Source organism: Schistocerca nitens, chromosome 6, assembly GCF_023898315.1.
Source record: "Schistocerca nitens isolate TAMUIC-IGC-003100 chromosome 6, iqSchNite1.1, whole genome shotgun sequence".
Lineage (NCBI taxonomy): Eukaryota > Metazoa > Arthropoda > Insecta > Orthoptera > Acrididae > Schistocerca > Schistocerca nitens.
In genome coordinates this window covers 89099132-89118282 of record NC_064619.1, presented here as the reverse complement: position 1 = coordinate 89118282, position 19151 = coordinate 89099132, and the positions used below count along the sequence as shown (strand labels likewise).

Genomic DNA, 19151 nt, shown 5'->3' with positions numbered 1-19151 from the left:
CGTAGCGGTCGCGCGGTTCCAGACTGTAGCGCCTAGAACCGCTCGGCCACTCCGGCCGGCTTATGGAGATGTCTATTCCTGTTCCACTGAACTGTCTACTGAGCTATTCCTTATCGCAGTACCCATAGCCTCAGAGAATTTCAAGTATACGTCTCCTTTCCTTAGTATTTCCGTATCCCATTTTTTTGCACATTGATTTTTCCTGATTAGTCTCTTAAACTTCAGCATACTCTTCATCACCACTAAATTTTGATCTGAGTCTATATCTGCACCAGGTTACGCCTGACAATCCCTTATCTGTTTTCGGAATCTCTGCCTGACGATGAAGTAATCTAACTGAAATCTTCGTATATCTCCCAGCCTTTTTCAAGTATACCTACGGCTCTTATGATTATTAAACAGAGTATTCTCTATTAACAACTGATATTCATTTCAGAACTCTATTAGCTTTTCCCCTCTCTCGTTTCTACTACCAAACCCATATTGTCCCTTAACCCTCCCTTCTACTCCTTCCCTTAAAACCGCATTCCAATTTCCCTGTCAGATTTTCATCTCCCTTTATGTGTTGAATTACCAGTTCAATAACCCAGTATACTTTATCTCTTCATGTTCAGCTTGTGACGTTGGCATGTACACCTGAACTATTGTTGTAGGTGTTAGTTTGTTGCCGATTCTGATGAGAACAATCCTATCACTGAAATGTTCGCAGTAACTCACTCCATGTCCTAGCTTCCTATTCGTAACGAATTCTACACCTTTTATAGCATTTTCTGCTGCTGTTGATATTACCCTATATTCGTCTGACCAGCAATCCTTATCTTCTTTCCGTTTCACTTCACTGACCCTCAATATATCTAGCTTGAGCCTTTGCATTTCCTTTTTCAGATTTTCTACCTTTCCTACCACAGTCAAAGTTCTAACAGTCCACGCTCCAAAGTGTAGAACGTTACCCTTTCGTTGGTTATTAAATGGTAGTATCCTCTTGGAGACCACAATGTCTGGAATATTTTGCCGATGGAGAGATCATCATAACACTTTTCCAATTACAATCTGTAAGGCCTGTGCTTAAAAATTATGTGTCTAATGCAGTGGTTTCCATTGTCTTGAGGATCCTTAGCACATGGCTGCAAAATACAAAGCTTTGGCTAAGCGACAGACATTGTGCCATTCGCTATACCCGCAGCGTCGGGGGAGTTAAAGGACTTGGAGATGACGTTGAGGAGCTTCCTTAGTCGATAATGAGTAGGATCAGGATTCTCAGAGACAAGACACGTGCTCAAATTAATACAGATGCTGATGTAGAGGAAAGACGTTGCTTAGAATCATCTGTAGCATCAGCGGTGCAGACATGGATACAACCACATCGATAAGACAGACGACAGTAAGGATAGCACTTGTGTAGAAGGGTGCACAGAAAAAAGTGGAAGATTTAGTATCAGAACTAGCGACAGTGACTGGGACGAAATCGTCCCAGAAATTGAGCTAGTTTTAACGACTAGATCAGCAGAGAATGAGAAGCTTTTAGATTTCAGTATCGGTTTGTGGAGTGAAGAAATGCGCTTCAGCAGTTTAAAAAAAAATGGTTCAAATGGCTCTGAGCACTATGAGACTCAACTGCTGTGGTCATAAGTCCCCTAGAACTTAGAACTACTTAAACCTAACTAACCTAAGGACATCACACACAGCCATGCCCGAGGCAGGATTCGAACCTGCGACCGTAGCGGTCGTGCGGTTCCAGACTGTAGCGCCTTTAACCGCTCGGCCACTCCGGCCGGCTAGCAGTTTAAAGGCAAAAGAAGCTGTTAGACGAAGATTGCCGTAGGGTCTAAAAGTAATCAGTCTTTCCCTTCAAATATGTCCGAGGGCCTCTAAAAATGAGGGAAATTTCAAAAAGGCGCTGGCTTCTTTGGTGGAAAGAAAAGCAAGCATTGTACTGCTTTGCTGTGCCATTGTTTTTGTGACGCAGAATGTCTCTAAAATCTGATCTGGCTGTAGGCTATGGCTAGGGATTATCAAGAGGCTGGAGGAAGCTGAAACAAAAAGTGAGTGAACATGAAAGAATTTTTGATCACAAAATGTGGTACATAGAATGGCACAAATTAGAAAGTGTACTAATAGTGTTTCAGCCATAAAAAAATTTTTAGGCTGAAGCTGTGTAAGAGAAGACCAGTACTGGAACGAATTATTGCTTCACGCAAGTGAAGCGATTCTTTTCCTCAGAGAAAGAGGTACTGCTTTGACACGTGATGGTTCAAATTGAATTCCTAAGGGATCAAACTGGCTGAGGTCATCGGTCCCTAGAATTACACACTACTTAAACTAAGTTTAACTTATGCTAAGAACAACACACACACACACACACACACACACACACACAAGCCCGAGGGAGGACTCGAACCTCCGACCGGAGGGGCCGCGGCCGCGCATTTCGTCACATGTCCCCTCAAACCGTGCGGCATACGTGATAGTGTCTTAGTTGCAGATCGTAGAAATAGAGGTTTTTCAGCGTCTTGGAAATTTGTCGGAGATTGATTCAGGTGTGAAAGAGAGTTTCAGGTAAGTTGAAAAGTCTCAACAAGGAGGCAAATACTTGGATCATTACCTATCACACGAAGTTCAGAACGAATTTATTTAAATGGCTGGAAGCTTTGCTCACCAAGCTATTTTATCTGAGGTAAAACGTTACGAACGCTGTCCTACTATGGCAGATGCGACTGCCAATAAAGCCCAAACAGAGCAACATGTTGTTATTCTGTGCTACGTTGCCCACGATGAATAAAATCGGGTGGCATCCATCACGGAGCTCAAGCGAACTATTAAAAGAAAATCTGTTTTTATTGTCCTTGTAACTCTCATCCGTTACATTCTTGTGGCGTCCATACTGCGGAGAGTTGGGCGAATGTAGTCACTTTCTCTGGGACTGTTTAGAAAAACACTTTTTCATTAAAGACGGAAAATTTTAGAAGAAAATATTTCATCGTTCGTGCACTGGCTATCGGAAATGAAGTGGTCTGCGCGGACAGACTCCGTGCGTCCACTTGCTAAGCCTTTGCCAGTATTGTAAAGGACGGTTGAACTTGCCTTTAACTTCGACTGCGGAGGCAAGTTCTGAACTAAACCACATTCAGAAGTATTTTAAATCATTTCATCGTGTCTTGGTGTCTTCAGTGTCATACAAAATAGTAGCTGCAATCAGCAAACGTAACCAGAATGAGATTTTCACTCTGCAGGGGAGTGTGCGCTGATATGAAACTTCCTGGCAGATTAAAACTGTATGCCCGACCGAGACTCGAACTCGGGACCTTTGCCTTTCGCGGGCAAGTGCTCTACCATCTGAGCTACCGAAGCACGACTCACGCCCGGTACTCACAGCTTTACTTCTGCCAGTATCTCATCTCCTACCTTCCCAACTTTACAGAAGCTCTCCTGCAGGAGAGCCTTCAGCTACATTTGCTACGACCTAGCAAGGCGCCGTATTCAATTGATATTGAGATTCTAATAATGTATCATCAAGAGCGATGTTCTACAAATGTGGATTAAAGTTAAGTATTCCAGAAGCTACGTACTTTTCTTTATAGCATTCATTACGTATCCTGTTTGAGACCTCACGCCAGCCTGCGTGAGTTTAAGAGCGTGCCTTTCGGCTTCCTCTCCTTGTGTCTAGGCTGTCTTGTCTAGACACAACATAATCAATAGGAGAATATTGGTGATATTTTGCAGTATTCAACTACTTATCAGCTTTCTAGAAAAGGAATAAACGGTGGACGGAGTAAATTTACTTTTATTTGCCTAATCAATTTTATATTTTGATTCTTTCTTTGTATCTTTAAATTGAGAGAACCGAAATTTTTCAATCGTTGTTCGATTTCTCCACTTATTACTGGAAGTAACCGGAATAAAAAACGGAAAGTCGGATATTTCATAAAGCGGTTATTTTGAGCGGTTTTAGCAGTCAGGTTGCACTGGCGTGGAAAAAACCGATACAATCGTAATCCCTAAGGCCGTCGGCACACGGACAGTGCTGTCGCACGTCAACGTTGAGCGTGCTGAGTTCAACGTGCTGCTGAACGATCAGGATTATTGCGACTTATGCATACGGTACTTGGCCGCAACGTGGCATACGCGATCGCAACGCAGTCCAGCGGCAGTTGTGGGATGTTTCTAGTTCGTAAATCGCACTGTTTCCTCAACGGGAGCGCGTAAAATTCCCACGTTAGCTCTATTAAAATGTACATTTCCTCCACTGTCCATATGCTAGTCTCGTTGTTCTGTATTTAATATACACAAATAAAAACTTCAGTATCCATGTACATATTTTAAGACAAAAAGGGAAGCACCACATCCAATCAATAAAGACACAGGCTTATAAAAGTTCCATTACAAACAGTGTTCCACAAATTTGCAACAGTTCGCCACATGAGATAAACATTAGTTCATAATTCCCACGTTTAGTAAAATCCTATGGTCATTCTTACTTGATCACTGTTCCTACCCAGTAGCAGAATCTTTACAACATGTGAATTACGAAACTTAAAAGACAAAGGAACAAAATTATCTTTATACAAGTAGCGCAAGCCAAAAAAAATGCACTTATATTTACATAACATGAAATATTGTAGTATATACTTACATTACACTAATAATATAGCATCAGAAACTATTAAAAACGTGAATGTTAGAACAAAATATTGAGACGTGGCGAGACGCAAACCACCACCACATCAATCAGCTTCATATGAATCATTAACGCTACTCCCTACTCTAAACAGTCAATCTTAACATGTTTCCACTTGTTGAAAGCTTTAATCGTAGCAATGTTACTAATTGAAATTTAATTATAACAAATTTTACCAGGAACAATGTGTTTTTGGTGGATCCTCAGTGTGTCGCTGCCTTCAAACGGCATACTCTCATAACACGCAAGTTACAACAATTCTTTTGCTACAAATATGATGTTTCTCATTGTTTTATTGCAATAAATCACACAGTTAAAAACGGGTTTTCGAGTGATTCTCAATTTGCTGCAGCTCAGAAACGGCATATATACGTATAGGTTTGAAATGAATGCCAATATGGCGCCTTACACTCTGTGCTGAAGGGAGATGGCGTACATGTGCGTAGGTGGCGTTGTGCCATCTGATTGGTCACTGCTCAGACGCACGCTCAGAATAGCTGACATGCTAGATGTCGCTCTGCACGCCCCCAAAGATTCCCGAAAGTGCTGTTCCACGCTATGATGTCAGAAACTCGGCACGCTCAACGCTCAACGTTCGGATGCACGGTCCGTGTGCCGACGGCTTGAGTAACACGGCTCAAAACCCCCTCAAGTAGATGCGGTTTTGCGTTCTGCCGTTTCCATAAATTACGTGTTGCAGCACAGCCTAAAATATTAGAATGTACTTACCTTCAAAATAGTGTCGTGGCACCAAAAGACGACCAGCAACAAGTTGAAAACATTGCACAACAAGGGCAAGTAAATCATAGGGATCGCAGGGGAGAACGGCAGGGGCGAGTCGTCCAGCAAGAGACCAGCGGTCAGCAGGCCCGTGAACAACACCGTGACGACCGATTCGGCCGCGTACAGCAGCGAGAGGTGCGCCACAACCTCGTTCAGGGACTCCCCTGCGTCCAGCAACACCTTGTGCACGGCAGCCAACTGCTTCACCACGCTGCTGGGCCTCTCCACCTGTAGGGAATCCAAGAAAGGTCATACCGAACGATGTGTAATAAGCCCACAGCACAAAACAGTGTGCCGGCCGCGGTGGCCGAGCGGTTCTAGGCGCTTCAGTCCGGAACCACGCGACTGATACGGTGACAGGTTCGAATCCTGCCTCAGGCATGGATGTGTGTGATGTCCTTAGGTTAGTTAGGTTTAAGTAGTTCTAAGTTCCAGGGGACTGATGACCTCCGATGTTAAGTCCCATAGTGCTCAGAGCCATTTGAACCATTTGAACAGAGCAGTGGTGCTGAGTAAAAGTACAGAAACATTGCGAGAAATACGAGCTTGAACATAAATGCAGATGCTAAGCAAACATGCACGCTCAACTGTTGTATTTGACTATGAACGTCATCTGTGCAATGAACTCGATAGTAGGTGAGACTGTGAAATAACGCGACTGATGCTGTCACAGGGTAAGGATCCATGCACCAAAGACGAACGACCAATAGCGGCCATGCCTGTAGCCTTCTAAGTCGAATGCAGCATCTGTAAAAAAATCAGTGTGACCGTGATCTTCATTTGTGTATGACCTGTTATTTTGGTTCAAAATGGCTCTGAGCACTACGGGACTTAGCATCTATGGTCATCAGTCCCCTAGAACGTAGAACTACTTAAACCTAACTAACCTAAGGACATCACACAACACCCTGTTATTTTGTTTTGCCGGAAAAATTAAAAGTGTAATAATAGAGCAGCGAATCGTCGTGAAGTTTCACGTGAAACTTGGAAAAAAGTGTTTCTGAAAACTATCTTTCACTAAAGGAATTGTATGGCAAAGACTTAAGTATTTATCCAGCCTCAGAAACTGTATATGCCGAAATGATCAGAAACCAGTTGCATAAACGAAATCTAATTTCTTAACCAGTTTCGGGCAGTTAGTGCCCTTCTTCAGAAGGCTGTACAGGAAAACGCACCAAAAAATAAGCACAAGTCAGATAAGAATATTAAAATTAAGGATGAAAAGTTTAAAAATTTTAAAAATTTAAGGCTCAAAATGGCACATACTTATACCCATCGCATTATTTCCAAGTGTCAACAATAACATGCATACAGCAAAATGCGGTGGTTCTAAAAATACAATAGCAATAAGTAATACGATAGTGAATCCATTACTACACTATGAGCTTGTAGATGCTTAAGTGTGGATAAAGTGCCTATACAACACTTGTCCCAAGTTTCACGCGAAACTTCACGACAGTTCACTACTCTATTATTACACTTATCATTTTCAGGCAAAACGAAGCCCATAGCCACATTGATATATTTATAGACATCAGAGATATTGCATACGATTGAAAGACTACAGGCTTGGTAGCTATTGGTTGTTCATCTTTGTCGCACTGGTGTTTGCACTGCGACAGGCGAAGACTATCTTCTACGAGAGTTTTTGAATGGTTCAAAGGTTTCCAAGACGCTCGACAAGACGTTGAAGATGACTCACGCCTGGGACGCCCTTCAACGTCAAAAACAGATGAAAATATCGAAAAAATGGATAATCCGATGGTCGGTTAAGCATTCGATCGATTTTTTAAACTGTAGGAATTGACAAAGGATGCGTAAGGAAAATTTTACATATCCCGTTTAACACGAGAAACTGGTACCGGAAATTCTCACGATCGAACAAAAAGGAGCTAGTGAAAATGTTTGTGCTAACATTTGGAATACCATCGAAAATGATCTTAATTTCTTCTAAAGAATGATAATATGTGATGAATCTTGGTTTTCCGCTTACGATACAGAAATTAAGCGCCAATCTATGCAATGGAATGACCATCTTCACTGAGAGCGTAAAAAGTTCGAATGGGCAAATGAAGATTAAAAGCGCTGAGGATTGCTTTTTTCGATATTCATGGAATTGGGTATCTTCACTGGGTTCCTAGAGGACAAATTGTTAATCGACGTAATTACCTTGAGGTTCTTGCTCATCTCAATGAGAAAGTAAGAACAGAGCGACCTGAGCTGTGAAAGAACAAGCCATGGGCTCTACATCATGACAACACACCGGCTCATACCGCATTGTCTGTCTGTTAAGAGCTTTATAGCGAAGTACAGCATCCCAGTGATGGATCATCCACCTCATCGCCTGACCTGCCCCACGTGACTTGTTTCTATTCCCCGGGACCAAATCTGCATCTCAAGGAACAATATTTATTGTGTAACCGAAGTTTAACGAATTACTTTTAGCACTCATGTGGATTACCTCAAACTTTACGTTATTTAGAGTCAATTGCCACTTTTCGCACCATTCAGGTATCTTTTCTAAATTGTTCTGCAGTTTGTTTTGATCCTCTGATGATTTTATTAGTCGATAACCGACAGCGTCATCTGCAAACAACCGAAGACGGCTGCTCAGATTGTCTCCAAAATCGTTTATATAGATAAGGAACAGCAAAGTGCCTATGACACTACCTTGGGGAACGCCAGAAATCACTTCTTTTTTATTCGATGAATTTCCGTCAATTACTACGAACTGTGACCTCTCTGACAGGAAATCGTAAATGCAGTCACATAACTGAGACGACATTCCATAAGCACGCATTTCACTACGAGCCGCTTGTGTTGTACAGCGTCAAAAGCCTTCCAGAAATCCAGAAATACGGAATCGATCTGAAATCCCTTGTCAATAGCACTCAACACTTCATGTGAATAAAAGACTAGTTGTGTTTCACAGGAACGACGCTTTCTAAACCCATGTTGACTGTGTGTCCATAGACCGTTTTCTTCGAGGTAATTCATAATGTTCCAACACAATATATGTTCTAGAATCCTGCTGCATATCGACGTTAACGATATGGGCCTGTAATTTAGTGGATTACTCATACTACCTTTCTTGAATATTGGTGTGACCTGTGCAACTTTCCAGTCTTTGGATACGGATCTTTCGGCGAGCGAACGGTTGTATATGGTTGTTAAGTATGGGGCTACTGCGTCAGCATACTCCGGAAGAAACCTAATTGGTATACAGTCTGGACCAGAAGACTTGCTTTTATTAAGTTGCTGAGGGCCACTTGTTAAGGACCACGTTTCTAAGAACAATGCATGAAGTCAGATCAAAAGGGATATCAACTATGTACTATTTTTAAGAGACTTGGGTAAATCAAAAACACACCAGAAATTTTATTTGGCAAACGACAGAGGGACGAGGCGGCTTGGAAGTTCCCGTGGGAAAAGGAGGGCGTCTTACATCACGCCGGTTTCGCTGCTACCGGGTTTATGCCTCAAAGTAAACTTGCATTCCGATCGAAATCGAAAACCGTCTCTGACTAACATCCCTAATCAGTGGAGAAACTTTTCAAGAATGTTTTCAGAATCATCTGTTGCCTTACGCGCACCCAGGCTCTGTCACTGTTTCATACAGTGCAAGCTTTGACTCTGTTATTTTCGACAGGCCACCCACAACACCAGAAAAAGTGATATTCTTTCATGGTTACGAAATAATGATATACGACGTATTGAAACATAAGCAAGAGCAGAGTTGTTGGAGTTCGTTAATATTTCGAAAAGAAGCGGTAAAAAATACGAAACTGATTCTATAGCTCTGCTTAATGGTCACAAGTTGATATGAGTACCTCCTTATAATTGCCATTGTATTCGTAATCCAGTAGAACTGGTGTGGACTCAGGTGAAGAGATACTACGTTTCAAGTAGCCGACACTGAAAGACTGATCCTTGAAGCAATAGAGAAAATCACCGTTGCTGATTTGGAAGCTTGTGTACTTCACAGTGACGAACTGCAAGAAGAAGATTACCGGAAAGAAGTTGTTAAAGACGAAATAATGGAGTCGTTAATTGTCAATCTGGAACCAACATGCAGCGACTCCAGTTATGAAGGCAGGACAGTGAAGCATCTGAACAAAAAAAAAAAAAAAATGCAAATCGGATGTAAATTTATTTTGTAATTTTCATGGAAAATTTGCTTTCTTGTCTAGTTTTCTTTTGCAGTAGAAAGTAATTCAGAGCATAGCCTGTTCTGTAATGGAAATTTTATTTTACTTATCTCGCTTTTTTTACTACATTATAATAGCGCTTAAAATGTTGTTCATGCTATTATGGATATTTTATAATAGATTCTTTTCCCGTTTTATTAAAGAAAGTAAGAGGCAACAGAATGTATTATCAGTTCTTTAAGGTGCAGTCCATTTTGCAGAGCTAGAATTCTTATCACTGGTTTTTCTTCATTATGGCCGGAAAACAATGAATACACATTCCACGCTGCAATGTGTACTTCATACATGTTAGGTCACGTAATAAATTAATCACGAAATGGTTCGCAGCGCACAATGAACCAGACCCCAGCGAGGTTATTTAAACGTCGCTGTTGCAGCTGCCCGTAAAGCAGCTGCTTGTCTATGCACTTTCAGCTGTACTGGCAACGCAGGTTTCCTCATGAGCAGGCAGAGGCCGTTAACGCTGTCGCTGACTATGGAAGGGTGTAATAGTAGTAGTAGTAGCTTCATTCATCCGTAGATCTCTTTTCATATGGATATAGGACATGACAAAGTATTTACAAATTTAGATAAATTTAAAATAAGCTAATTCGTATACACATATAATTACAGACTTCTAGTTCGAGACAATTTACTCCTGGTATACAATACTTTTTTTACAAATAACTATTAAATAATGTAATGCCACATTCTTCACTCATACCTCACTATCAATCACTGCACACACTATAAACACATTGTTTCATAACACTTCACTCACTACACACACACACACACACACACACACACACACACACACTGGTGATCTCTGGGCCATTTTTTGTACCGCAACTTCCCATTTGCTATCCTGAAAAACTGAGTCAACATCCCTCCATAATGAGTGAGATGTTGAGCTCAGAAAGAGGAAGAGGTGTCAGTATTATGTTACGCATAGCCTGTGGGTAAGTATTTCTAAAAAGGAAAAAAAGAAGGAATAAAACATAAAGTGAAGGTGTTATGTGGAATGTTGAATGTTTTATAATCAATATTATTATTATTTATTTGTATAACATTTTTTATCAAACCCTTACTCTGTTTTAGCTAAGTAATCCTTCAATGTATAAAATGTATTGCATAACAGGTACTTTTTAGCTGCCCTTTTAAACAAGTGTATTTTGTCAATTTCTTTAATCTCTTTTGGTGATTTATTGTACAGTTTTATTCCTTGGTAGAAAATGGTGTTTTGAGTTTTATGTTTATTTTTTCTTGGTAAATGTAAGTTGAGTCTATCTCTTGTTGCATGGTCATGGTCAGAGCTGTTTATGCAGTAATTGCCAATGTTATTTTTGATGTGAACAACTGACTGGTAAATATATTCACATGGAGCAGTTAAAATCCCCAGTGTTCAGAACAGATATTTACAATGAGTATTTTTGGTTATTATTCTTATGGCTCATTTCTGGAGTTTGATAGTTGTGTTCATATTTAGTGCATTTGTTCCCCAGAAAAGAATTCCAATTGAGTGTACATATGAATAATATGTAACTAAAAGACACTGCATGTTACACACTGATGATAGGATTCTAAGGGCATAACACGCTGATGACATTCTGTTTGCAAGTACCTCTGTGTGTTCACACCACCTCAACTGAGAATCATTATTCATTCCCAGAAATTTTGCATTTGTTACACAGTCTATAGAGGTGCCATCTACATTTAATTTGACATTGTAATTTTTCCTCCTCAAACTGAAATTCATGGCATTAGTTTTCTTTATGTTCAATGTCACTTTATTACTTATTGACCAATCATAAACTTCCTTGAGAGTTTCATTTGCTTTCTTGGCAAGGAGTTCTCTTGTTTTCTCAGTGACTATGATATTGCTGTCATCAGCGAAGAGGATTTTTTCGCCATGAGTAACACTACTGGGAAAGTCATTGATGTATATCAGGAACAGTATTGGTCCTAATATGCTGCCTTGCGGAACCCCTACATTAATGTATTTTGGTTGTGATAAGTGTTTTACTAAATGTTTAGCTCTATTTGAAGTATGTTTTATCTCTACTCTTTGTAACCTATCTGTTAGGTATGATCGAAACCAGTAGTTAGCTACCCCTCTTATTCCTAATGCTTCTAATTTATTTAATAGAATCTTATGGTCCATCAAACGCCTTTGAAAGATCCAAAAATATGCCTGTGACACACTCATCTTTATCAAGAGCATCAAGTACAACAATAAGTCACCCCTCAAGTCACAATTTTGTTTATATTCAAACGAGGGAACGAAGGTCCAGTGAGACGTATTAACATGCAATGTGTGGAGGGATTAATTTAGGGCGGAAGTGGTTCTGTGGTCTTTGGAGAATGTTTCTCGTACCATGACGGGGGCCACTGATTCAGGCCAACATGAAACTCTCGATGACCAAGTATCCACTTTTCTTCAACATTTGCATGATAGCTATACTACATTCATTCCCTTCATCTTCGTTTACAACAACTTGGAACACAAAAACAGGTGACTAATAATTTTTTCGCATAATTAATTCTGAAACTGCAATGTAACTGGGGTGTAATTTCTGTCATGTATACCATTTATTAGTTTATTAATATTGTCACATAATTAAATAGTTAAAAATTAATTCAAATGAACAAATTGAAAAGCAGTATTGTAATTATGATGTAGTAAAAATGCTGGCATATTCATGGAAGTTTGTTATTCCACGAAGCCAAAGAACACGTTGCTGGGCACATAAGAGCGGAGTCGGGCAGAAGTAGTTAGCAAAGAGAGTTGCTAGCGACAAGTGGTCAAGTGCTGACGCCGTGGGTGGGAATGTAAGGAATAATGGTCGCAGTACATTTTCATTAGGAGGAATTAATATTCAAGAAGTACTGTGGGCCCAAATTTGTTACACGGAGCGACCATAAGGAAGAACTTGTTGCCATACATTATCGACGAATAATGCCTTACACCGTACCAGCAGCAATTCATCAAAATAAGATCTGAGCAGTTGAGTTTTAGTGCAGCAACTTTTATACTGTAAATGAACTTTGACTCAATCATTTACATAACAGGGTCCTATGCTATCAGCATTATTGACTCTGAGAATACAACCAGTGAAACAACAGTAAATTTTTGAAAGTGATGAGCTTATTTAATTTCGGTAACTGAGAAGAGGGAGTGTAATTTACAAAACTGGGAACTATCTAAAATTGTCATTTAACAGCAGTGAACTTTCTAGCTTGGCAGAACAACTAGACAAAGAACAATGACTAACAGTAAACGAGTAAAAGCTTAATTTAAATGAATTTTGACAAAATATTACTTCAGAATAATATATTTCATATTTTTTGTGTGCACTGAAAACTCTGCTCACATTTGTAAATTACGTAGCAAAGTAGTGTAATATTTTTTACTCTTCTCTAAACGAAACATTACGAACTTTCCAGAAGGAAATTACTGTAAAACAACAAGTATTTGTATTATTATTTCTGACAAATAGCATTTCTAGCAGTTTCCATAACAGTGAGCAATGCAAAACTATTCATTATGGGAAGTGTTTTGCAAACAGCTAACTTGTACGTGCAAGTATTCAGTACAAATTATTCTGCTGGTTTTCCTATTCACTTTATGCATGGTATTAATTGTGTTTTTACGTCTCAGCTTGAGTGAGTGCCTTTGGTTCCGTTCACGCCTGATTACAATTCAATGATTACTTGGTAATTACAGTTTATAAACATTAACCATACAGTAATTTTTGCTCACACAGTGAGCTGGAGACCGCTCTTAAGCGAGCTGCAATCTATAATAGATTCAGTTTATTTATTCCAAATTTCAGTAACTAGTTCTAATTTTTGCCGTTCTTTTTCAAAATTTCTTTGATCGTTATCGTGCGAAAGTAATAGCGGAATAACGATTCGGTTATAATTGCATCTGCACTTATCCGAACATACATTATTCTTCAGAACAGATGCCTTTTGTAAAAAAGGAGTAAATATGAAATGCGAGTGTCATTTAAAAATCCCAGTTAACGGGGAGTGTGCGGTGGTCTAGCGGTTCTAGGCGCTCAGTCCGGAACCGCGCGACTGCTACGGTCGCAGGTTCTAATCCTGTCTCGGGCATGGATGTATGTGATGTCCTTAGGTTAGTTAGGTTTAAGTAGTTCTAAGTTCTAGGAGACTGATGACCACAGATGTTGAGTCCCATAGTGCTCAGAGCCATTTTTTTAACGGGGAGTGTAGGTCCGTTATAAACTTAGTTCAAAGGATAGAACACATACGTTCCTGGTTTGACGAACAATCAGGCTCCCTATAGCGACTCAATTGTCCTACTAAGTTATATGATCTTAATCCCACATCCCAGCAGTTCAGTAGCTGTAAGAGACCAAATCAATGTGCTACTTCAGAGATATGTGACACACCACAGCGGACTCTGCTCCTCCCCACACTGAAGCCAGTAGTATGCAGCACAGTACAACAATGTTAGCGTCAGGCAGAATGTCTTTGTTGTCACTCACCAATTCAGTCCAGCGATGTCGTTCGTAGTCCTCGTGCAAAACTGAGCGGTGTTTCCTACAGATAATTCGTAGACTGGATTCCCTTGCGTTGAGGGAACCCAGAAGGTGATTAACCCTGGTGAAGTTTTTGTTCAGGGCGCGAAGTAATGCGGTGAACTGCCACTGGAGCACAATTCTACGAAATAAGTACATCAACATTAAGAAACAAACCGACGAAGAAAAAGTGTAAATGCCCTCCTCAGCAACTGCCACCGCCAGGGCACAACCGGGCAGAATGAACAAAAGAGCTGCTGCCTCCTCGAACAGTATATATTTATTATTTTTACTTCGCGACGACTGGGGGCCTTCTAGGTGTTGAAGACTCTTGTCGGCTTCGGCAAGTTTGGATATGAAACACAACACGTGCTCGCGTTTTGTCCAGTGTATGGTTACGGCGCCAAAGGTAAACACTATCCCAATGAGGAAACGCAAATCGTCCAGCATCATGGTTAGATTGTTTTGCTTTGGATACGTGTAGACGATGGGATCATAATAACCAATGGGAACATATGCCATGATCATGAAGAATGTAGAGCAGCTTATAAACGCTCCAGTCCGAGAAAGTCTGCGAACTACAACAGATCCACTCAGGATGTACTCGAAAGGCAGCATTCCCAGCAGAACAGATAGTATTATGGCGAAGCGGTTGATGCCCAAAAGCGATAAAACAGTAAGACCGTCAGTTTCTTGAGAGGTTCGGTCTTTCGCTATGGGAACTAGCGACGTCTTTGGAGCTTCCTGCATATCCGTCTCCATATTTTGCAGGAAAGGTGTTTTGCGTGATGGGTATACGGCTCTCTGATGCATATTCTCGCTCTGAAAATAACGTTACGTGTTGATCACACAGTAATAGTGCAATCAGTCTACACAGTATGTATCTGTTCTTCTTAGCCACACACCTTTACGTGGCTTGCGGAGTCTGTTGTAGATGGAATTCTATACTTAGTGATGATTTCTTTCCTATTACTTCGGCCACAACGTGTCAGCGGAGATCTGTGCAATGACACACTCTGCAGGCACCAGCAATGGACCACACGACTATAGAGGTCTACTAGTAACCTTGTCTACTTTAATGTCCAACCTGTAGAGGTACCAGTGACCTAGCCTCAGGAACCATTGTTTTCTAATGGCGTTAACAGAACGACGCGGCTGACAGTCTCATCAGAGTCGTTACACTCACTGAACCGCCGATCAATTATACGAGGCAGGGTGAGGAATTGTCATGACACGCGCGCTAGTTGCGTCACGGAGTAATTTCTTTAGTGCCACGCAAACTGTACGCGGCTTAATCGCATATTGAATTCTGTGTAGCGTTAAGGGCCGAACGTAATTTGTTTCGATGACAAATAACAAAAGGAATGAATGGGTGGACATTCTTGACCAGTTCTACATTCATGAAAAATGTGTACCGTGGCAAGTTCATGTTGAGTATACCAGCTAAGGCTGTCGCCAAAATCACTACACTGATCTCGACAGTGGCGGAGAGTAATATCCATATTTGACTGATTCTTCTTCTGTTCCCTGCTGTGTTCGAACTTGTAAAAATATATATTATAAATGTCTTTACGGTTTGAAAACAAATAATTTCAGTGAAAAACTGCCTAGCATGAGGAGGAGATTACGAAGCTTTATAAAAATCACGAAATAAATGACTAAAACACGGATAAGGTCAAAAGTTGCTTTGTGTTAAGCCAAGTCATGTTTGAATTAGCATTCGAGATTTTGAAGTTGTTCACCATCTTCATCATCAGGACCTGACTGGCTGCAAGTATCTGAGTTAAGCAGTGCAATTTTTATTGGATCTTCTTCTGTTCGTCCCGGTTATGTTGAAGTCCTGCCTGTTTCACGACCGATATTTCATATAGTTGTGGTCTGACTTACTATCGCTGGAATGACCACACATAACGCGACGTTTGCGTAATAAAATACGGGAAATGGACGGTAAAGAGAGTATAGCACCAGCGTTCCCTGGGACAGAACTATGGGATGCAAGAAGAACAGACACTTTCCCAGGATAACCAATTCCCTTTCAAATCAAGTTTTTAATTTTTGTATTTCTTGATCAACCTTTTCCAGCTCTCAGACCCGGTCTCCACTAAGATTATATTCTCTGTATTTCTGAAATTTACTACTGTACATCCGGATTTCTACTGCTTATTTTATAAATCACAGTAAGTTGAAACGTGAGGTAAGATTATTTAACTTCAAACGAGACCTTGTGTCCTTTCGTAGCATTTTGTTGCTCTGTCAGAGCCTTTTACAGGTTTCTAAACAGCATTTCACGTATGATAATGATTAGTCCGAATTGAAACACTTATGTCCAGGAAAATGGATGAAACCAGCACCAAATCATTCTTCAGTAAGCGAGGATATTATTCAACCAACGGAAACACGTAGTCCAGCGCCATTATTTTCGTATACTGTGGACTAATCTCAAAAATAAATGAAACTAGGAAACATACTGAGCAAATAGTGTAAGTAGGCTATCTAGGTTTTCTTATTGGTAACGCCACGTAGCGCTAAATGTGCGTCTTGCTGTAAGATAATTCTGTGGAGGTGTCGTAGTTATCGTCCTCTGTAAGTAAAGTTCTGCTGAAGTCAATGTACTTACCTCATCATAAACGAAAGTGAAATGCTTTGTGTATAGATATCGTAGTTATTACGTACCTTACCGTGATCAAGAAAGTACTATAATGTATTGTTGTGCTACGGAAAAGGCTGTCTCATTGTAGCTATACCACAAAAGTTACTACTAAAACATGTTTTACTTTCGAGAATAATACATAAAAACTGTGCAGATATAAAACAGATACACCGCAAAAGCCACAATGTAAATTGTGTCATATATTAGTAGCGTCGTGATATAATCGTGTTGCTATCAAAGAAACCAAATGCTGAGTCATCTTTAATCTCACCGAATGTACTTCAAATAAAGAGTATCTTTTCAAGTACCAAAATGTTGCATTAAAATCTCATTAGCAGTATATGGTCTAAGTATGTAAGCCTGATAGTCGTTACGTAATCGTGCAACTAACAAGCAAGAATGTACACACACAATAACACTGTGACGTCTGTTCACTATAACAATGCATTCGTAATTTCTGTTTAAATAAGTTCTCTTGGTTCTTGACTGGATATTTAACTTCAAACATTGTTGCATGTTAACAGATTCTAAGTCTGACAAAGCATACTAGTAATGTAAAGTGAACATTTATATGGCAAAGACAAAGTTAAAAAGCAGATTATCTTTCAATAAACGGTTTTACGTGCGAAATGTGGTGTAAACCTTTACTCTTCCTAGTACGCAGAGTTTCAACTTCAACGCAATTATCATGTGGTATACGTCGGATTCTGTAAGGTTCATTGTAAACTAGAAAGAGTTTGTGACTCAAGTGTTTCTTCTTATGTGACAATGAATGAGCTTTAATGAGAACTTTCTGACCAATATATAATTTCTTTGCATTTGCTTTACCGTGTAGTTTTCTCTTTTGTCTGCTGCAGATTTTATATTTTTAATAGCCAAATCAATTATGTCTTTGTGTCGAAGTTTACGTGTATTCGGGAAAGGTACAAGCTCTATGCTTCTGTTCGGTGGTTCTTCATTCTTCAGTACAAGAGTAGGTGGTAAAGCAGTGGAGTCATGAGGCATTTCATTCAGCACATTTTGAAATAAGTGTAAATATCTGTCCCAATGCTGATGCTTTCTGTGACAATAAAGTCTGCAAAGCTTATTGATTTCTTTCATAATCCGTTCAGACTGGTTACAATGTGGTGAGTACAATGAAACAGGTTTGATTTTATGATTCCGAAGCATGCGTGACCAAACAGCAGATCTGAATTGCGGTCCGTTATCTGAAATGACCTTAGCAACGTGGCCAACTTCACGTAAGAAATTTTTAACAAAGGCGTTGGATACAGACCGTCCAGTGGCTTTACATAACGGAGTGAAAGAAACAAATTTTGAAGTAAGTTCAGCTGCGACTAGAACGTACGAAAATCCATTCGATGTTCTGACAAGGGGTCCCAAGAGATCAACAGCAGCAAATTCTTTTAATTTAGAAGGAGTGATAGGAAACAACGGAGCACGATGTGAGATAGTAGACGGTTTCGCCTTTTGACAAAGTTTACAAATAGAGAAGACTCTTCGAATTCTGTTTTCCATATTGTTAAAATAACAAGTCGTTCGAAGAATATGATAACATTTTCGTGGACCAAAATGTGCGTAGCTGAAATGAATGTACCAAATGAGCTTATTAACAAAATCGTCTGGAATGCAAAGTACCCATAGCTTGTCATCAACAGTGCAGCTTTTGAAGAGAATGTTGTTTCTAACCAGATAATAATGCCGAATCTGAGCGTGCGTCTTTTCATGCCATTTACTTTTGATGTCTTTCCAAATCGGATCTTTATCATGTTCATGAGCAATGGCCTTTAAAGATGTGGTGATGAAGTTTTCAAAGGCGACTTTCTGAATGTAAAGAATACTGAAATTTTTCTCGAGGTTGCCTTTTGTGTTACTTTTCTCAAGCCCAGCCGGTGCGCGTGACAGTGCGTCCGCAACAATGTTCTCCTTGCCGGGAATGTAGACTATTGTGAAGTTGAATTCTTGCAGAAACACTGCCCAACGTTTTAACCTGTCATGATTTAATTTTGAAGACATAAGAAATTGTAATGCACGATGATCACTGTATACTTTCACGTGCTTACCAGAATGAAAGAAGCGGAATTTGTTAAATGCCCAAACGATAGCTAAAGCTTCTAATTCAGCAACGGAATAATTTTTTTCAGGTTTTGTTAGCACTCGGCTAGCAAAAGCAATGGTTTTCTGAACAGTAGTGGTATTTTCTGTGGCTTCTTGAAATAAATGGGCACCAAGACCAACTTTAGAAGAATCCGTGCTAAGGCAGAAATCTTGTGACAGGTCCGGGTGAGCTAGTATTGGCGCATTAAGTA

The 19151-nt window shown here is 40.1% G+C and overlaps 1 protein-coding gene across 1 annotated transcript in view; it reads right to left on the bottom strand.

The window, feature by feature from the left end:
* Positions 1 to 19151, bottom strand: part of LOC126262462 (uncharacterized) — a 359342-nt gene that overhangs the window by 44008 nt on the left and 296183 nt on the right. Inside the window, exon 2 of the mRNA XM_049959117.1 lies at positions 5405 to 5686. Within this exon, the coding sequence (XP_049815074.1) occupies positions 5405 to 5482 (78 nt within the window). The 5' untranslated portion in view covers positions 5483 to 5686. The remainder of the gene's footprint in view (positions 1 to 5404; positions 5687 to 19151) is intronic.